The sequence below is a fragment of the Chinchilla lanigera genome, unplaced genomic scaffold, assembly GCF_000276665.1.
Source record: "Chinchilla lanigera isolate Chin_1 unplaced genomic scaffold, ChiLan1.0 scaffold00037, whole genome shotgun sequence".
NCBI classification, from domain to species: Eukaryota; Metazoa; Chordata; class Mammalia; order Rodentia; family Chinchillidae; genus Chinchilla; species Chinchilla lanigera.
In genome coordinates this window covers 11053177-11074737 of record NW_004955438.1, presented here as the reverse complement: position 1 = coordinate 11074737, position 21561 = coordinate 11053177, and the positions used below count along the sequence as shown (strand labels likewise).

General features: G+C 37.7%; 1 protein-coding gene across 3 annotated transcripts in view; it reads right to left on the bottom strand.

Annotated features, from left to right (window-relative positions):
- Nucleotides 1-5559: 5559 nt before the first annotated feature.
- Spata7 (spermatogenesis associated 7) overlaps nucleotides 5560-21561 on the bottom strand; it is a 36090-nt gene continuing 20088 nt past the window's right edge. For all 3 annotated transcript variants that reach the window (XM_005390254.2, XM_005390255.2, XM_005390253.2), the window contains 7 exons: nucleotides 16827-17293; nucleotides 15667-15733; nucleotides 12843-12958; nucleotides 11236-11289; nucleotides 9638-9715; nucleotides 6419-6476; nucleotides 5560-6167 (listed from right to left, as the gene is read on the bottom strand). In XM_005390254.2, the coding sequence (XP_005390311.1) occupies nucleotides 5610-6167; nucleotides 6419-6476; nucleotides 9638-9715; nucleotides 11236-11289; nucleotides 12843-12958; nucleotides 15667-15733; nucleotides 16827-17293 (1398 nt within the window). In that variant the 3' untranslated portion in view covers nucleotides 5560-5609. The remainder of the gene's footprint in view (nucleotides 6168-6418; nucleotides 6477-9637; nucleotides 9716-11235; nucleotides 11290-12842; nucleotides 12959-15666; nucleotides 15734-16826; nucleotides 17294-21561) is intronic.

The following is a 21561-nucleotide window of genomic DNA, read 5'->3' as shown; positions in this document are numbered from 1 at the left end:
GTAAGGGGGGGTGTGGGACAGGCCTGATAGAATGTGTGCAATGATGAAGGAGAGGAAGATGGTGGAGGGGTGAACAGCAGAGAAACATTCCCTCAGCGATTTGGTGTCCAGACACTGGAATAGAGGAGGAGGAAGAAAAGAGAGGGAGGAGGAAAGTGGGTCCCTGGGACCCAGCAAGGATCTGAAGTGAGAATTGAAGCCCATGGGAAAGCAAGGAGAGAGATGGCAATGAAGGAGGCTGGCAAGTGGCAGTTTCTCTCTCTACTTTTCCCTCTGTGTGGGAGGGGCAGCTTGAATGTGAAGATGCACAGTGACTACTGGCAACCTCAGAGGCTGCTATAGAGAAATGCACCAGTAGAACGGAGCAGTGGATGCAGTAGACTGCAGGGGCTAGTGAGTTATTTGGGTTCAGATGCCCTCTCAGGGAGGGGCCAACTGAGCTTGGAACTCAGAGCAGCTTCAGGCTGGATCCATATAGTGGCTCCCAGTGTCAGGGTGAGGTAGAACTGAGTTCAAGTTGGAAGGAGGCCACGGGGCACAGTTCAAGCTCGCAGGGAGCCAAATTCAAGCTGGCAAGGAGGCACGTGGAGTGTTGCAGGCTAAACAAGTCAGGTTCTAGCCTCTCAGCCCAAAATCAGCCTGAACTTCAGTGAAACTAAAGGTGTACAGTTGCTGGGATTATCTACTACCCATCATAAATCTATGGTTAGCTGGCTAAAATTAACATGGATCTGAACTCTGTTCACTTTGTCTACCAGTGATAGCAGACATATGTTGAGGTGGAGAGATGGCAATTTTTTCTTATTTTTTATTTTTTCATTGTTCTTGTTTTTATGTGTGAACATTTTTTTGTTTTTATTTCTTCCTTCTCTTCCTTCCTGTCTTCTTTGCCAGTTTCTCAAAGTTTGTGTAACCTTCCTTTGTCCTCCTAGCACTGCCTCTAATCACTTCCTCTTCTTCTGTTTCTCTAATTTTTCCCCTAACCCCTTTGAAATTTTCTCCCCTTAGGGTAATATGGTCATACTGAGGGAATAATTACTATATACAATTTTCTAGTTTGTTTTAGATTTTGTTATATAACCACAAATCTAGTTCCTACAGTTAAAGGTGGCAAATTAATAGTTACTACAGTTTGTCAATTTGCAGGCTGTGTTTAATGCTACTGTTACTGTTGATTGTACTACTTTAGCCACGGTGACATAATTGTTCTTTCTAATCAGTTGTTTTTCATGGTATGCCAAGACAGAGATTGCCTAAGGGTCATAAAAAGTACTATAGGCCAGGGTGAAAGAACCAGGGATTAGGCCAAATATGCAGCAACCTCTCATCCCCAATAAATTGTAAAGTTAGGGTTTTGCAACAGATTCAAAACCCAAAAGCCAGCCACACCTGGAAGGCATCTCTGAGAAGTAGTTATATCCTAAGGGTTTTAAATACTAGCAATGAAGTGACTTGGCATAAGTAATTTATAAGTATCAACCCAGGAATTAAAGAAAAATAGAAAATAAGAAGACAAGCAAGATGCAACCCTAGGCTTCCAGCTTATTATAGGCAAACCCAGGGGGCAATGTGGTGAACAATTTGAAGCCAACCACCTAGAGTCTCTGAAGTGATAATAGCAGAAATAACAAAGCAGATGAATGAAGCTCTAGAAAAAAATCACAACAGAAATAATAATTTCTCAGGTAACTACAGAAATGGTAACCATAATTAAAGACAGGGTTAGTGACTATAGAGCAGATACAGATAAAAAAATAGAGGTGCTTAAGAAAATGATGGAAATTATGAATGCCCAACACAGAAATTAAATCCATGAAACAGATTCAAATAGATATCCAGGAAATTAAAAATTCTATTTAAAAGTGTAATCAATAAATGTAATAATACCATATTTAACAGAGTCAAGGACAAAAATCATACGATCATCTCAGTAAGTGCAGAAAAAGAATTTGACAAAGTCCAACACCTATTCATGATAGAAACCCTACAGAAAGTTGGAACAGATGGTTTATCTCAATCTGATAAAAGCTATTTATGACAAACCAATAGCCAACACACTAAATGGACAAAAACTGAAAGCTTTCATTCTAAAATCAGGAACAAGACAAGGATGTCCACTGTCACCATTCTTATTCAATATAGTTCTGGAAACATTAGCCAGAGCAATTAGAGAAAAAAAATAAAATAACAATAGGAAAGGAAGAAGTTAAATTACAGATGACATGATATGCTACACAGAAGACTCCAAAACCTCCAGCAAAAGATTCTTAGATTTAATAAACAAATTCAGTAGTGCAGCTAGATACAAAGTCAACACTCAAAATTAGTCTCATTGCTGTACACAAACAACAAACTCACTGAGAGAGAAATTAGGCAAACTACACCTTTCACAATAGCATCCAAAAAAATGAAGTGTCTAGGAGTCAGTTTAACTAAGAAAGTAAAAGAGCTTTACAATGAAAACTATAGTACTCTGAAAAAGCAGATCAAAGAGGGTATGTGAAAATGGAAAGCTATCCCTTGTTCCTGGGTAGGAAGGACCAATATAGTGAAAAGGGCCATACTTTCAAAATTATTATACAGATTTAATGAAATCCTGATGAAAATACCAATAGCATATCTTACAGAATTGGAGAAGACAATCCTAAAATTCATTTGGAACCAGAACAGACCTAGAATAGCAAAAGCAAATTTGGGCAACAAAAGCAAGGCAGGGGGCATCAAAATCTGTGACTTTAAATTATACTATGAAGCTACTGTGATAAAATCAGCAAGGTATGGCAAAAAACAGACTCATGGAACAGTGGAACAGATTAGAAGATGCAGAAATGACTCCAAATACATTCAGCCATCTTGTCTTTGACAAAGGAGACAAACATATTCACTGGAAGAAAGAGAGCCTCTTTTAATAAGTAGTGCTGGAAAAACTAGCCTTCCACATGCTGCAGATTAAAAACTAGACCCCTATCTTTTACCATGCACTAAACTAAAATCAGAATGGATCAAAGATATAAAATATTAAAACAGAAACACTAAATCTTCTGGAAGATAGAATAGGTAGAACTCTTGAAGACATAGGTGCTGGCAAAGACTTTATGAACAACACCCCAATCACACAGGAACTATCACAAAGAATCAACATCTGAGACCTCATTTTATTTAAAAGCTTTTGCACCAACAGAATGAAGAGACAACCCAGAGAGTGGGAAAAAATTTTAGCCAGCTGTTCCTCAGACAAAGGAATATATAAAGAACTAAAAAAAGCTTTCCAATCCCAAGAAATTAAAAAAAAAAATCCCCAAATTTAAAGACCCAATCCAAAAATGGGCATTTGAAATAAATAGGCACTTCTCAGATGAAGAAGTAGAAATGGCAAATAAATATATGAAAATTGTTCAACATCACCAATCATTTGAGAAATGCAAATTAAAACAATGCTGAGATTCTGTCTGAAAGAAATCGACAAATAACAAATGCTGGTGGGGTGTGGGGAAAAAGAACCATTCTTCACTGTTGGTGGGAGTTAAGACTGGTGCAACACATATGGAAACCAGTATGGAGATTCCTCAAAAAGCTAAAACTAGAGGTTCCATTTGATCCAGCTGTTTCTCTTCTTGGCGTCTTCTCAAGAGAATTAAAAGCATCATACCAGAGCAATATATGCACACCTATGTTTATAGTGGCAGTTTGAAATATCTAAATCTTGGAAACAGCCCAAATGCCCATGAAATGATGAATAGATAAAGAAGGTGTGTGTGTGTGTGTGTGTGTGTGTGTGTGTGTGTGTGTGTTTTCATGTACTGGCCTCCTACTCTGCCATAAAGAAGGATAAACTTGAGACATTTCTAACTAAATGGATGTATCTGGAGACTACTTTTACTGAAATAAATCAGACACACACTTAAATACCACATTGTTTCTCTGGGTGAGAAACAAAGTGTAAATAAGGAGCAAAATGTATAATAGGTTTTGGGAAATTGGAAGATAATTTTCAGAAGAAAAGGAAAACAAGGGAAGGTGGACAGGGAAAGGAAAGAAGCCACAAACACACAAAAAGAATAGAAAATGCAGAAAGGATCAGTTAATGCTTAAAGTTTTCTTTTTTCTTGACCAATTTTGCATGCTTGAATGTGGGAATCAGAATGACTGATCTGAAAACAACAATATGCAGTATAAGAACCATTGTTGAACTTCTACCATCTCGTATGGTGAAGCTCTGCATCATTTCCAATGCTTTGTTTTTTATTACTTGTTACTGTCTTTGATTGTTTGATCAAAATTACACTCATGTCTGGTGGACTGAGCAACTTTGTTGACGATAACAGTATGTAATGTAGCTACCACTGTTAGTACCTGTCATTTTGTTTTGAGGTCATGTATCATTTTTGTATTGTTTTGATTTTGTCTTCATTGTTGTTTTGTTAGTTTTTTAAATTTTTAAAATAAAAAAAAGTGGAAACAAAGCTTTTGTAAATAAGGAAGGGAATGGCGTGGGATATAAAGAAGACACAAGATACACCATGTACAAATTCCCTATGATGGATGTTATCATACTGTGTATCTAAAATGTACAAAAAAAGGCATGTTTGTGCTGACAAGGAGAGGACATTTCTGGAGGTGACAGGCTACCCTCACTCACTGATCATTACAAAGATTTTTGAGGCTTATGATGCTATAGGAAAGTAAGGAAAAATAAATTAGAGATACCACAAGATAAGGTGTAACGTTTCAATACCCACACCACATCATACACTTCTTTTCGTGATAGGGTCTCTCTATGTACTCCAGGTTGGCCTTGAGCACACTATGTGGCCCAGAGTGGTCTTGAACTCATGGTGATCCTCCTGCTTCAGCCTCCCCAGGTGCAGGGATTTCATGAGTGTGCCAGCCACCATTTCTCATTGCCTACAAAACCACTTATGACTGCATAAAATATGCTATTTTGAGGAGCAATTTTAGAAATTGTGGCCATCAGATCCTTAGGTGACTCCAGTGATCCCTACCTTCTGGCATTCACAGGCTTGTATAATATCCCCCACTCCTACCTGGGAGAGACCTGGCACTGGCTTCTAACCAGAAGGACATGGCAAAGATGGTGGAGAGCCAATCTTTACATTAAGTTGCCTCAGGCTCCATCTCATTAGCAGAGTCCCAGTGCTCCTGTTCATCTTGAACAAGCACGAAGGCATGTAACCTGCCTAAGGAAGACAGCCCAGGGGCAGGCTCTCATAGCCTTCGGCTGTTGGCCAGCAAGGGAACGAAGCCCTGAGAGGTACAGCTGCAAGGAAAAGAATTCTGCCAACAACTGCAGAGTTTGGAAGTGGATTCTCCTGAGTGAAGCCTCTAGATTGAGACTGCAGTCCCAGAGGCTGCCTTGACTGTTCCTGAGACCCAGAGCAGAGAACGTAACTACGGTAATTAGGCTCCTGACCCTCAGAGAGTGGGGTAAATAACAAATGTGTGACGTTTTACCTGCTAAGTTTATGGCAATATATTATGCAGCCTAGAAAATCAGTATAGAAATCTTACTGTGTAAAATTAAGAAGTGGAGAAAAGTAATACTGAGTGGCCATGTGGGGTATTTATTAATGATGATCAAGTATCCAGAGTCAGTCATCGTCAATGCTCATCTCCGTGATTTTAAGACTCGGTAACTCCTTGCCATGATTACTGTCGCCATACAACTCAAGAGAGTGGGACAGACAGGCGCTCACACGACTCAGCGCGCTGGACATCTCAGCCTTTTCAGTGTCGCTATCACTGTCGATGATGTTCACAGAAGTTTCACGGTCTCTCAGGCTGTCTGAAATCCCTGGATTATTTTCATCCCAAACTGAAGGTTCGAGGTTTGCTTCATCATTTACCTGTTGAACTATAACCTCTGCTGAATTCTTTGCTTCGTAGGCAGGCATGAAAAATTCGCCTTGTGAAGACATCTCGTTTTCATCCTTTGGCACAGACAACATGTCCAAAGCATTCTGGTACTGCTGTCGTTCCTGCTGAATTGCTATGTCCTGTGCATTTCTAAGTCCATTACGTCCTGAATTCATGGCCTTTTCAAACTCAAATGAGTTCAACGTCTTGAGATCGGTTGGCTTTACCGAGTTTTCCTCTGATATGCAGCCTAAGTCTATTTTCAGGCCATGCAGCAGGTGGCGCATTTTTTCCTAGGATTAAGCGAATAATTATGTAAATTATGAGAATAATGACAGTCAAGCTAATCAAACGGAGTCAATGTGGTTTGCAGTGCTACTGATCTCAGCAGGAGAATCCTTTCCTTCCATCCCCCTGCTCCCCAAGCCCCTAAAAGTTCAAGGGGAAAAAACAGCTTGCTTTTAATCCATTTTTTGAGGTCATGGAAAAGTTTTAAAATGTTTGCATTAGAATTTTTCAAATGAAGTTCTAAGAAAAGACAAACCTCTTTTAAACGATGTTTGTTTTGTTTTATATGTCGCTCGAACAGTCGTTCTAAAAACCTACAAATGATAAATAAAATGGTTAATGTCTCAAAGCCAGAAAGTGAACTCGATATTAAATTGTTATGTAGTGCTCAAACTACTAAAGGCTGGGAAATATTTTTTAGTCTTTTTCTTTCTAAAGCTGAAGACTAATCCTGCTCTGTTCTTTTAAGCTCTTCATGTTTGGTGTTACTCTAAAAAATGCCACAATAAGCAGTCTTATACTCTTTAGTGAAATAGGTAAAATTTTAAGTATGAACACATATGGTTTGGCTTCCACTAGGAGTTTGCATTCATTTACAGTAGGAGGCTGATGTTTCTCACAGAGTATACGCTACTCCCATGTCTTAATTCCCTTTTTCCTTTCCTTTCCCTTCCCTCTCTTCCCTTCCTCCATCTCTTGATTCTCTTCCCATTGGAGAAAGATCTACCTCCCTATTTCCTATTATCTATCTCTGCTTTTGCTCTTTATTTATAACTTGGGTTTCTCATATATGAGAAAAAAATGCAATATTTGAGCTTATGTGTTTGATTTATTTCACTTAACTTATGGTTTCAAGCTGTATCTGCTTTCCTATCAATGACTCAAGTTTATCTTGCTTTATGGCAGAGCAACACTCCACTGTGTAAATTTCTTTTGTCCATTCGCCTGTTGATGGACATATAGGCTTCTATGCACTGTGCTGTATAAACATGGATATGCATGTGTCACTGTAATATGATGTCTTAATGAGGTATAAAAATTCTCTCATACCCCCAGTGCTTGCCCCTACCTCATGCTCACGCATACACACAGGCAAACACCAACAACCCCTCCCCGTCTTCCTGTTTCACTCTTTCACATGCACACACACTTAAAAACAAACTCAAAAGAAAATCCTCTTGTGGAGATATTTTACAATGCTTCCTAAATTGTGCTTGGAAAAAATACCACTGATGGTAAGTCTACATAATAACCTAACAGTTAGTACTTACTAGGCACTGCTAAGCACTAGACATATAATAATAATTTATCTCTATTCCTGACCAATGTTAGGACAGAAAGGAGTTATAAAAACACTTTAAAGATGAGAATACCACACCTCTAATAATTTCATCTCCTGTAACGTCATAAGCCATTAACCTAGAGGTGCCTGGTTCCAGAGAATTTATCCTTTCTACTTTACCATGCTGGTCTATCACATTAATATATCAGTAGGTTTCTTGGAAGACATCTTATTTCCCTTGTTAACATCCATTAAGTGATGAGCCGAACTTATAGTGGTTTTAAATTATTTAACAAAATTTAAAAGCTCCAAAACCTGTACATATGGCTAACATTTTTAGACATGTTTCTATGGTTATGTATTTCTTTCCCAAAACTAAAGTTAACACATATTGCCTGGGAATCTATTTTTTGACTCAATTATGTATATTTTGAACACCTTTATTAACAAATCCACTTCTACATGATTTTTAATCACTGAACAGATCTCTCTCTCATAAATATTCTATAATTTATTGAACAAAATCGTTAGTATTCAACATTTAGGTTTTTTTTTTTTTCCTTTTTGAGATAGGGTTTCACTATGCAGTTCAGGCTGGTCTTGAACTCACTTTGTAGCCCAGGCAGGCCTCAAACTCACATTGATCCTCTTGCCTCAGCCTTCTGAGTGCTGGGATTACAGGTGTACACCACCATGCCCAGCCATGGCTTTGTTTTTTCGTGCTAATATAAGTAATGCTACAATAAGCAGTCTTATACTCTTTAGTGAAATAGGTAAAATTTTAATTATAAAAACATATAGTTTGCATAGACTCTTTTTGTGTTTTTCTGGTGAAAACATAAGAAAATTTACCATCTTAACATACTTTTCTTTTTTGAGACAGGGTCCAGTTTCGCAGTTCAGGTTGGCCAACCTGTTGGGCACTTTTATATGTGCAGTCACTAGTGTTGTGAAACACATCTCCAAAACTCTTTTATCTGGCAAATATGAAACTCTACACTCACTAAACAAACATTTTTTTTGGCTAACTTTTTAAATAGAAGTCTTATTCCCCAAAACTTAGGTCTTTTCAATACTGTACACCTTTTTATTCTCACAATAAAGATGTTTGCTTTAATTTTCAAAAATTATAGAAATAGGGGATAGAAGGAATTCACTGGAAATAAGGTGCACTGGGCATATTATAATTGAGAAAATATGTAGAACACAATGGGGTCCTATGCTACAAACAATGAAGTGGGGCCTGGTACCCAGTGAATTTTAGGTACATAAATGTTCATAGGAGATTCAGGATGGTTTCCTTAAGATATGCAGTACCTACTCTGGTTCTGAAAATTTTCTATTTCATTTGTAGTGTGAAAATCTAGCTTTTACAATATGCAAGGTATTAATCATTGCTATTCTCCTATCTTGTTTTGAAATTTTGTATCATTGTTATCGTTTCTTCTCTTTAAAATAAAAAAAAATCTACCTTTTAAATTTCATTTTACTAGATCTAATAGTAACGTAGTTGTAATTAAAAAAATTTTAATTTTGCTTTTTTTGAGACAGGATCTCACTATGTAGCTCAGGCTGGCCATGACCTATGTATGCCAGGCTGGCCTTGAATTTGAGGCAATCCTTCCGCGTCAGCCTCCCAAGTGCTGGATTACAGGTGTGAGCCACCACACCCAGCGTAATAAAAATTCTTGCTTTTGGATCTCATGACAGTTTCAGATAGCAAGATGGAATTATGCAGCCTTGCAAATAAGAAGTAAAAATTTTAGGGGCTGGGGATTTAGCTCAGCGGCACAGCGCCTGCCTGGCAAGTGCAAGGTCGTGAGTTCGATTCCCGGTACCAGAAAAAAAACAAAACAAAAAAACAAAAAAACAAAACAAAACAAAATTTTATTTACAGCCTTGCAAATAAGAAGTAAAAATTTTATTTATTTTACTAGTCTATTATAACTATGAGACATAATATTTAAATGAACCAGAATTTTACTCTTTTCTATAGTTAGCCCAAAGTGTAAACTTGCCCCAGAGTATGAATTAAATATGCTATACAATGTGCTGTCAATTATAAGAATATGTTCTTGAAAAAGCAACATAACGTTCATTCCCTAATACATGGAACTAACTTAATCACACTAACATCATAAGAAAAATACTTAATATACACAACTCCCATAATAAAATTTAAAAAAAACTGACCTGCTGGAAAACAAACCAAGTTTCAAAATTTCGCTTGTTATATCTTCCATGAAGCTCAAATACAACAGTTCTTCTTCACTGCAAAGGTACAGTGAGACACAGCATAAAAATTATTGCTTACTTATTCTGAAAACTGTAGGAAACACAAGTCAGTAATGTCTATTTCTACTATACTAAAGATGCTTCTATTTGTTATTATTATTAAGGGGAGCATTATAAAACAAACGTGTGCCTTCTCAAACTAGGCAAGGATAAACTCTTAAACGGAGAAAATATTACCTAATAGAGTGATATTTCATAGCTGTCTACAATATCCATAGCAGCAAAATGTAAATACAATTAAAACACAAAGGAGAGCAAGCAAGGGCAAGAGACCAACCAGGAAGGGCCCTAGGGCTGGTGTTCCTGACCAGCATTTTGCATTTCCTTCTACTTCTGGCCATGTTCAGCAGCAGAGGCCGTGAGGCACGAGTGCTGCTACTCAACCCTGCTCCCCACCCTCATGAGCTTTTGGGAGGCCAAAGGGAAGCCGTCCAGGAAGCTTTAACTGTGCAGTTCTGCTGGGCACAGTGGTGCATGCAGGCACGCAGGAGGCTGGGGCAGGAGGATCACTGTAAGTTCAAGGCCAACTTGGGCTACATAGTGTGCTCAAGGCCACCCTGATCTACAAAGTGAGACCCTGTCTCAAAACCAAACCAAATGAAGACAAAAAACAACTGTGTAGTCCTGCTCTGAGGACAGCATCTTGCATTAAGGTTGGGATATTTGCTGAGCAGAATAATTTCTTTTTTTCCACAAAATATTTGAAGAAGAAAAAAAAACCTAATATGATACTTTGTGAACAAAAATATAGTGGTAATTTTAAATTACTTGGATACATTTCTTTATTATGCTACACTATGAGGTAACTATTTTGGTAGCTATTACAAAAAAAGTAGGGCACTATGGTAAATTCGATAATTAGCTGAAACTAATGAATTAATAGAGAATACAACTAGCAAGTAAGTACTCGATTACTGAATAAGCCAATAGAAGAAGAGCAAAATGTAAATCAGATAATTGATTAAAATGTTATATAAAAAGTTGTTTTTCAATGATTCAGAGTCTTGTTTAAAAATAGCCACATTTAGGAATAAATGAAACTCTATAAAATATTTATTTTAAAATAATAATGAATACAAAATTAAAAAATAATGAATACAACATTGAAACTTAGAATTGTAATATGTGCAAAGAAGGGAGGAGGTTAGAGGTCTCTAGGAAGAGTATCCTGAGCTCCTGAGATACTAAAAATCCACATCTCTCTAAAATTCCCATTTTAATCTATAAAATGAATGAGAATTATAGGTACTAATTATTACAAATAGTAGATATTAACTTAGGGACAGATTTTTCCAGAAGATAAACAAGATTGATAATTATTCCAGAAAATAATGGTCATTTTCTATAATGCAGCATGTATGTATACAATTAAAATGTATACAAAGCTGGTTGTAAGAGAGAATAGTGTTTGATCTTAACTTATTTTATAATGGTTTCTATGATTCTTAATGCTTGATTCCCGCTAAAACAAAACGAAGGGGTAAAAAAGATCTTACTTGGAGTAGATTTTATTCTCTGAAGGAAGCTGTGCAGAATACTGATATATCATTCTATGAGAAGAAAATTAAAATATTTTAGCAAAACAATAGTAAATATCCAGTAATATTTTATAGTAATAATAATACGTGTTAGAATTTTTAAAGCATTTTCATATCCATAATCTAATTTAATCTTCTAAACAATCCAGTTGGGGATGTTGGTTAGGTATTATTTTTCTCACTTGCTAATGGGTTCTTCAAGGCTCAGAGAGGCCAAGAAACTTGCCAAGGTTGATGCTAGTAGGAAGCAATGACAGCTTTTAAAGCTATTTTTCTAATTATAAATTCACAATCTTTAAAAAAAAGATACTATAGCTTTTGCCTAGTATAAACAATTTGATTAACATATAAATAATGCTAAATACATATTTGCCTATGGAAATTTTTGTTAAACTAGCCATTATTATAAATTCTCCTCATTCAGTTATGTTATCATTAGTTATTCCAAGGCTTTTTATTCAGGTATATGCAATTACAATAGTTTATTTCTTTTAAGTTGAAACTACTAGAAAACATAAATATGCCTTTCTTTGGGCCATTCTTTAATACAGGCTGGCTCAAGAATAGCTTAAGCTCTGTGTGCTGCAGTACCAGAAATTCCAAAGAGGGAAACAACAAATTCCTCTGTGGCCTTAGCAGGCGACATTTCCTCAGCAGAGGCTTGAGGAGGAGGCTGGGCCCTGAGGGAAATATGTACACTTTGCTTCCGCTTGGCTATTTAACACTTCCTCTGGGCCTTTTTGAATGTCTGCTCCTTTTCTTCCCCTTCTTTCATCTCATATCCAATTTGAACAGGGGAAATCTGATAGCTGAAACTATCAATGACATCTTTCAGCTTCTCCGCGACCTGCTAACCCATCATTTTTGTTTAGGTGCAGTACTCCATAACTGCCAAACGTGATGAATAGTTTTTGTTGTTGGTGTTTGGTACTGTGGACTGGGCCCAGGGCCTCTCACATGCTGGGGAAGAGCTCTCGGGCTGAGCTACAAACCCAGCCCTTTTTCTTTTCCTTTGTTTAAATTTTGAGACAGGGTTTTGCGACATTGCTTAGGCTGGTCTCCAACTTGCATTCCTCCTGCCTTAGTCTCTCAGTAGCTGGGGTGACAGGTGTGTGACACCAGAGCTGGTGAGATCTTTAAGGGTCCTCCACATAGCATGGACAGATCAAGCACGTGGGAAACACTCAGAATCACAAATGATGGCTCCTCCAATACTAAGGGTCGTCATTCCTACTGGTGCCATGTAAACTGGCTAGCATCACTGCCAGAGGACTTGTCATGGGAAAAATCCTCTTTTTACAAGAGGAATAATGACAAATAATGCAAGCCAGTGTCCCTTTTCCTATTAATGAATTAGCAAGTAATTCACTGAATCCTTTATGGAGCACCTAACTGTACAGTTTCCTTAGTAAAACTAACACTACCACTGAAGGATTGTGTAAGAGTAAAATAGGTTAAGGCATATAATTAAAATATTATTTATACAGTAAATACTACATGTCTGGTTATAGCGCAAAGCAGTTAGATAAAGACAGCCACAATGATTTCTCCTGTAAACTGCTTACCTTTGGGAGGAATGCTGCGGAGTTCTGTCTTTAATTTCATCCCATGTCAAGTCATGTCCTTGTAAAGACAAAGGGGTTATTTTGTCTTTGGTCCCATATGTTACACAGTTAGATGCCTGGGGATGTAACAAAAGAATACATCTTTATTGCTCTGGAAATACATTATGAAAACAAATAAAGCATAGCAAGTTTCAAGGAAAATGAATAAAGGAATCCAGTAGGTAAATGGTTATATATTATTATAAAAAATGTTGTAGAATAATTTTTCTGTCTGATTTGCACTTTTTTCCTTAAATTTATTTAAAGTAAAATAAAACATTTCGTATTTTAATGCGAAACATTTTAAATGACATGAAGACATCACAAACATATAAAGAAAAAAATGAAAATTTATTTTATTTTTATGTTTTCATTTTTTGTCTTTTGGAGACAGGGTCTCGCTATGTAGTTCAGGCTGGCCTTGAGCTCACTTTGTAGCCCAGGCTGGCCTTGGACTCACAATGATCCTCCTGCCTCAGCCTCCCGAGTACTGGGATTACAGGCATGCGCCACCGTGCCCGGTGAAAATTTGTAATTGTTAAGTAAACTTAAGGAAAAAATCCATTATTCAGAAATTGAGATATCCCACCTGCTTCAAATGTCACTATGTCAAATATTTGGAAGTACTGGTAGCACAGTGTGAATCATAATAATAATAACAAACAAACAAAATAATGGCAGCCTACTTCATAGACTCCTTCCTACCGGGACAGGCATTTACCTGCATTACTAGTTTAATCTTTACAAGGCTCATTTATGGAAAGCACCTTCAGCTTTCGAAGTGTGGCTGAGGTGCAGACCTCGTGTGGTCAGTATCTCACCACTGCCCTCAAGTCGACTGTGAAGCACGGGCCCCTGCTACTCTCTTGCAGGGCTGTGGGTGAACTTGTTATCAAGATGGATTTGTTTGGCTTTGGTTTATTTAGTTACCTAAAAAGTTACCTTTTCATAAAACCCAAGTTAGTTACAGCTACCGTTTATCAACCCCTGACCAGGCTAGGAACTTTACTGCCTTGTTTTATTCTCCCAGTGACCCTGCGGGTTAACGACAGCTTTGCTAGCTGAGGACACTCCGCTCTCAGAGGATAAGGGTTTTGTCCCTGAGTTCAAGAGGAAGCGCCCTATGTCAGACAGCTGTTAACGGCTGAGATGGAAACCTATCACCTCTGCCCATTTTAGAAAAGAAGGAGACAATACGATTCTATTTTATTTTGCCTTTTTTTTTTTTTTGGTACCGGGAATTGAACTCAGGAGCTTGAGGTTGCCGGGCAGGCACTATGGCACTGAGCTATCTCCTTGGCTCTGTGATTCTATTTTATTCACGCACCTCTGAATCTGTACTTGCATTTTAATGGACATACCATTTTTATACACAATAAATTTAAGGGACACAGTACCAGATTGATACTCCCGAAATAAAAATAAACCAGGTTGTGTCAGTATCAGACTTAAAGACGTAATATATATTTTTTTGTTTTGTTTTGTTTTTTTGGTTTTTCTCCAGCACCGGGAACCGAACTCACGACCTTGCACTTGCCAGGCAGGCGCTTTGCTGCTGAGCTAAATCCCCAGCACCGAAGACGTAATATTTTAAAGAAATGATTGCCAAGCTTTCAAAATATAAATTATGTAACAATTAGCTTTATAGTCTTTAGTAAATGCAAACACGAGAGAATGGTACCCATCAATTCTTAAAAGCTGCAATAATTTCTAATAATGTAATTTCTAATAATATAATTCATTTAAAAATATGGGCATAAAATGTTAAATAACTAGCAGGCAGAGGGGGGCCCACCTGGAATCCCAGCACTCTAGGATGCTGAAGCAGGAGGATTGTGAGGTTAGCAAGACCAGCCTGAGCAAGTTAGCAAGACCCAGCCTGAGCAAGTTAGCAAGACCCTGTCTCAAGTAAAAATGTAAAAAATGGGGCTTGGGATGTAGCCCAGTGTGAAGGCCCCGGGTTCCGCTCCTAGAACTGAAAAAAATCAAATGACTTCTATATAACTTCGACATACATTACTTTTAATAATCCAAGTGCATTTTTTGTGGTTATGGTATTTGCATAGAACCTGTGCACATCCTACCATATCCTTTATCTCATTTATTTACTTATATGGTATCTTGAGATGAAGTCTCACTGTGTTGCCTAGACTGGACTCTTACTTAATTTGTGGTGTCAAGCAGTCCTCCTGTCTCCATCTACAGAGTAGCTGGTGCTGAGGGTACACACCACCATGCCTAGCTCACATCTGATTGATTATTTAGTCAGTCAGTCAGTCAGTCAGTCAGTCAGTGTCTCGTTATATAGTTCAAGTCAGCCAGTCAGTCAGTCAGTCAGTCAGTCAGTCAGTCCGTGTCTCATTATGTAGTTCAAGCCAACCTTGAACTCACTTTGTAGCCCAGGCTGGCCTGGAACTCATAGCAACTCCCCTGCCTCGGCCTCCTGAATGCTGGATTATAGGTGTGTGCCATCATGCCCGGCTTATATCTGACTTTTGAAAACAGTACTTAATTTATCTTATTCATTCATTTATGTGTCCATCCAGCCAAGTATCTAGATGCTAATAACAAATGATTTTCCAGATTTGATAGGATCCATTTGGTCATTCGGAGAGAGCTACGACCATCTCTAAGCAGGTAAACCCTCTGTATACTGGCTGTATTATATACAACAAGTGTCACTAAGAGACTGCTCTTCACAGTTCAAACAACTATACATGTTCTATGTAGGTTAAAGCATCTGCAATTCAAATGTGGCAACACAAACAGATCTCATAGTTATTACCTGCTTTGTGTTCACTTCTGAATCTGTCAATTTCTTAATCTCAGATGTTCCTAAATTAGAATTAAAACTGTAATATTTAAAGAAATGATTGTTACTCTTTCAAAATATAAACACTGTGATAATAAGTTTCTCGTCTTAAAAAAACCCTTAAACATAAGAAAATTAGATCCATTTATTTATTTTTACAAAATGCATAGTTTCTAATTCTATAATCTGGAAACAGGGGTTTGGATTACATACGCTTCTTCCTTTTTTCAAATATAATTAATTTCAGTTAAATATACAGTGGGAGAGGTGAAAGGTGACTATTATCTTTACAATACTCATAAATATAATCATAAAAGGATATGAAATATTGTACTTTATTTCTCTCCCATTTGACAAGTTTTATCATAGGTTTAATTCCTTAACTTTTGATTAAATATATACATTCACTTGACATTACAGTATCTCTGTTCTATACCCACATAAAAGGATAGTAGGCTTATAGTCTTTTACTATCTAAAATAATGACAATCTAGTACCAGATAATTATGTAACATTATAAGGTCTTTTTTTGTTTTTCTAGTCATTTGGCAAACTTTTAATGAGTATTTATCATGCATCAGGCATAAATACATGTGAAAACATTACTGAGGCAAGTTATGCTTAACTTTCAGACATTATCCCAGCTGTTTAAATTATTCCTAGGCAGCTGTTGCTACAGGACTAAATATGTGCAGGTTAGGGGGCATGGGGGCAGTTGGATAAAACATTTGGTTTTCTTCCTCTTACTCCATCATTTTTGCCACTTTTGAAACAAATCAATGTGCATATTTACACAAATGCTGATTTGATGACACTTTAATGATTTTATGAAAGTATAATATTTAAAGGCATACAAAAGTTCAAGAGCTATGTTTGAAACAATAAATTTAAATGCACAACATTCATCTTAATAAGGAATTCGACAAATTTAATATAGCTATTTGGTTTTTCAACACTCTGATAGTTTTGATAATACATTTAAAAGAAATCATACTAATCTCACTCCAGTCAAAAGGCATTACCAGACCTCAAGCCTGACCATATATAAGGTATACGACAGAAGGCAAAGAACACTGCTTAGTTAAGTTTCATTTAATTTCCCAGAGTTACTACGGGTTGTTAACACGCCATACCTGCTCAATTCAGTCTGGGTTTCAGCTTCTGTCTGTGAATCTGAAAGGTCCTTTTTTCTTCTGGCAGGTGTGTAATAGCGATACTGTGACAGGAAAGATTTTGCTTCTGTTTTTAAAGTGCGTGGAGTGAATGGCAACTGTTTGTTAGAAAAGAAGTCCGCATGTTTTTCCAAAAGATCCCCACTGGGTGCTTTCGAGACGACTACCTGAAACCGGTGGGAATTAGGGAACGCGCTCCTGGGCCTCCTGCCATACTTGCTTCCAGGGCCCGGGCTTCTGGGGTCGGGGGTTACACAGTCCATGCTGGAAGGAGAGGAAATGCAGTTCTTCGCAGTGCCATTCAGGGGCACTTTGCCAGATTTACGCAGACTTAGCTGTGTCTCAGAAGCAGGCAGGAGTGTCTTTGCAAAGGATGGAAATCCATTCACTTCTATCAACAAGTCCTGGTTCTGCGGTTCCCCTGAAGGCTAAGAACATTTGATTTGAAAGTTATCAACTGGATTAGAAATTCATGTAACTCGGGATGTCCAGATTAATTCTCATGTATAGCTCATTTAATCTTCACACCAACTTCTCAGTAGTCCTTCAACCATTACTTTGTTTTCTCCTTTTTTAGTGGTGCTGGGTATTGAACCCAGGTCCTTAATGTATGAGGCAAATGCTCTGCAGCTGAGCTGTATCACCCAGCTCCTACCCCTATTTTACAGATGAAGAAACTGACTTGCAGGATGTGACAGATTTAAATAGAAGCCAAACTTACCTTTTTAACGCTGACATTATTTTAAAAACTCATTGAAGATGATGTAATTTTAGGTTTTTATAGTGAAAGGAAAGAAACCAATTTTAAATTCCTCTCCTGGTAAGGAACAAATCAGCCAACCTAAGTATCAATTTATCTATGTAAAGAAATTACGTAGGTATTATGACTATCTTCTAAAATAGGCTGTCACCTATTTTCTTTCTCAATTTTCTATTTTATCCCAACTACAAGGAAAAATTACGGAAAGCAAGTTAGCATGTTTGCATTAAATTGTGACTTACTATTGTGCTATTTGGCAAGTGATTTCACTATATTAGTTTTAAAAAGTATTCCCAAACTACGCTCACATTACAGTTTATATATCCAAAGAGTTTGGCTCCTTGGAGAAAAATTTCTAAGTACAATCTGAAAAAATCCAATGGGGCTATTAATTAACAATCACAGGAATTATCCCGTAATCCCATCACTTGGGAAGCTGAGGCGAAAGGTCTGCCACAAGTTCAAGGCCAGCCTGGGCCACAGAGCGAGTTCAAGTCTTGCCTGCATTACATAGTGCAACCCGGTCTCAAAAACAAAAACAAAAATAAAAGTGAAAAAGTAATTCACAGGAATTATTTACATTATAGGACCAGTATTAACTAAGATCAGAGTAAGCAGAAATGCGCGAGGCATTAGAATGCCTGTAAAGAAATTCTTTGGTGTTTTTACTAAAATGAAATACAGGGCTGGTATTAGCTCAGTGGTAAAGCATTTGCCTACCATGAAGAGGGCTCTGGGTTCAATTCCTGGCATTGCAATTAAAAAAACAAAAAGACACACTTATCTGTCTTAAATGGGCTGGAAAAACTGATTCTGAAGAGACTGAAAGCATGGAATTTTTCTTATCTTTCTTTTCTTATATTTTCTTATCTCATCATCTCTACTTTGTATCCTACTTTTTCTTTCCTCGTAAACCAGCAGAACACAGTATGAAAAAAACTGCACAGATCTGCTTTGTGAATTTACATAATTGTCTCCTTTAGTCAGGACTATCAGAAAGCTTGCATAGATACTTGTACAAAAAAGATGTCACACACTGGTAAATTCACTACAACTTGAATAGCAGATTATTACAAAGTTCTGAAATCAGAAAAGAGTTAACCAACTGTGTGTCCCCCGGAACAGGAAACGTGGAGGTAAAATGATCACTCACTGTTATGCCATCCTTACAGTATGATGTGACCTGTGTGACCTGCTGTAAACTTTGACCTGCTGTAAACTCATGTTTTCATGTCAAGAACACCTATTCTGTTTTACAATTCAACAGAACAACCGACCACTATGTCAATCTTTTCCAGGGATAATATCAGAAGAAATGGTACAAATTTTCCCACTGTCAGAGTTTAAAATACTTGAAAAAAATAACAATAGGAGGGTGTACAGATTATTTGAAAATCTGTTTTGTAAACAAGTTTCAAATTATATAAAGGAAGAAATGGACAGCTCTTAATATTGACAGTTTTATACTTTTAAAAAAAGTCTCTCATATATTCAGAAATACAAAACACATCCATATATTCAATAATCCTACAGCACACAGTTACACCAGTGTGGGTGGAACAGGAGCCGTTGGCCAAGGGGTGAATAACGGGTGGCCATGGCTGGAAAGGCTTAGGAAGGTCCTGAAGGTGACAGCATGTGAGTCTGCACAAAGGAAGAAAAATAGCACAAGGGCATAGGCAAGCAAAAGGGAAAGTTTCTGTGTATGTCCTCATGCATATAAACAGCTAAGATGCTCAGAGGCCACAGCTAGCACTTTCATTTTAATTGTAGCAACCTTTTCATTGAGTATAGATGATAAGTATAGTGTTTGTTAACCAAACATCCATCTAATTATCGAAATATCTTTCCCAGAATGACAGTTTTAAGAAAATTTGGATGTTTCTAAAACACTTTCATCAAGGTTTGTCAAAAGTATATACAAAGTGCAAATTACTATGAATTCTAAATGGAGTCAATAGAAGTACATATAAGAATATAAAGGAACTACTTTACAGAGATAAAAAAGTTACAGGCACTGAAGGAAAAAGGAATAGAAAAGATCTTATATTTGTATCTATATTAAAATAGATAAGTAATATATTTTTACATTATTATAGATACATAAAATGCATAAAAATCTACTAAAATACACAAAAATTTTTCAACAAACCTCCCACTTACCTCAAAAAACTATTAATTCATATTCAAAAATGTAGAAAAACAGAAGCATTTTAAACTTTCAATTAAAAAATCCTTAAAATCATTAAAAATGAAAATATACTTGTGAGTCAAACACTGACAAACAGATTTCCAGACGGCAAATTATAGTACAGAGGATAGAGGAGTTTTATTCTAAAAGCAGCAGCTCTATTCTTGGTTCTTTTGTCTATACAACAGCCTGGGGAGTTCTCAATCATATTCACTGCATCCCCTGAAGACTCCCAAATCTATTCTCAGCCCAGATCTCCTTCCTGACACAGCTGCTTCTATCCAGTTACTTACTGAAATGTCACACGTAAGTACCTCAAGTCAAAACTGTCCACACAAACTCAGACCTCTGCCCCAGAAGCAAACCTGCACTTGGCCCTTTCATTATTTCAATGAAAGATATACTGCCATCCTCCCGATGCCCAGGACACAGAGGTGGGACTCAACCTCCTACCTCTTGCCCTTTACATCACTGAATCAATCATCGTGTCGTAGGGATCCTACTTTCTATATAAGTATCTTTAAAAAGTATTCCTTGTATTCTCTGCACTGCCTTAGATCAGGTCTTAATCTTTCTTGCCAGGATTACTGTAACCTTTTCATAATTAATTTGTGGTCTCTGTAAATGGTATGATATAAATTCCCAACTAATGTCTGGTTGCAGCTCTCCCACATTTCTCAAAGAGCAAAAATCCAGATTTGCTATTATGGAAAAAATACTCTTTGTCTTCCCCCTGCTTAGGAATGTATCATGTCTTCACTTGCAATGGAAAGAGCTGGAGTAAAAACTACAGCACAAGGTACTTGCTAGGCAGCACAGGAAAACTGGCTTTTGCGAGACAGGCCATAGTTTTTATGACATCAGGGGTGCCAGGAACAGAAGAAAAGCTCAGGGACTGATCCCATGCTGGAGAATCCGGGATACTCTCAATGGCTACTCCCCAGCTAGGGGTGGCTTGCAAGAAACTTGTTGTTCTTGACCACTGTCACTGAGTATAAAGGGTTACTGGCCTTTGAGAATCAGAGGTCCCATGTCTTCATGCAAGTCCACAGCCTAAACTTGCATTACCCAAATGGCCCACACAAATCTTGAGCCAAGACAAATAATTCAGCCCCCACTAATAAATTATATCGAGTGGGGTGGGGCAAGCTATAGATTGATTGATTGGTTGTGATACTGGGGATTGAACCCAAGTCCTTTCAGGTGGGCTACATCTCCAACCCTTATTTATTTTTAGAACATTTTTATTTCAAGACAGGGTCTCACTAAGTTGCTAAGTTGTTCAGGCCAGGTTTGAATTTGCTATCCCCCTGCCTAAGCCTCCCAGAGTGCTGGGATTGCAGATATGTACCAACGCACCTAGCCTAGACTTTTGGGTATTTAATGATATTAAAGAATTGTTATTCATTTTTAAGGCATAGTAACAATGGCATTTTGGTTGTGGTTGAAAAAAAGCTTATCTTTTAGCTGGGTGGTGTGATAAAAATACAGTGAATGTTTAAAGTTTTAAAAAGTATTAAAAGACACATTGCCGACTCCCGGCCTCCTCGTTCCCCGGAAGGAGGGCTTTTGGTGCACAGGGAGCTGGGGGTGGGGAGCGCCAGCCTTCTGGCTGGCTAGCTTCCTGCCTGCTGGCTCCCGGAGGGTGGGCCCCCGGCGCACGGGGAGCCTCGGGTGGGGAGTGCTGGTCTTTTGGGGTCTTCGGACCGGCGACTCATTCCCGACCTCGTCGTTCCCCGGACGGA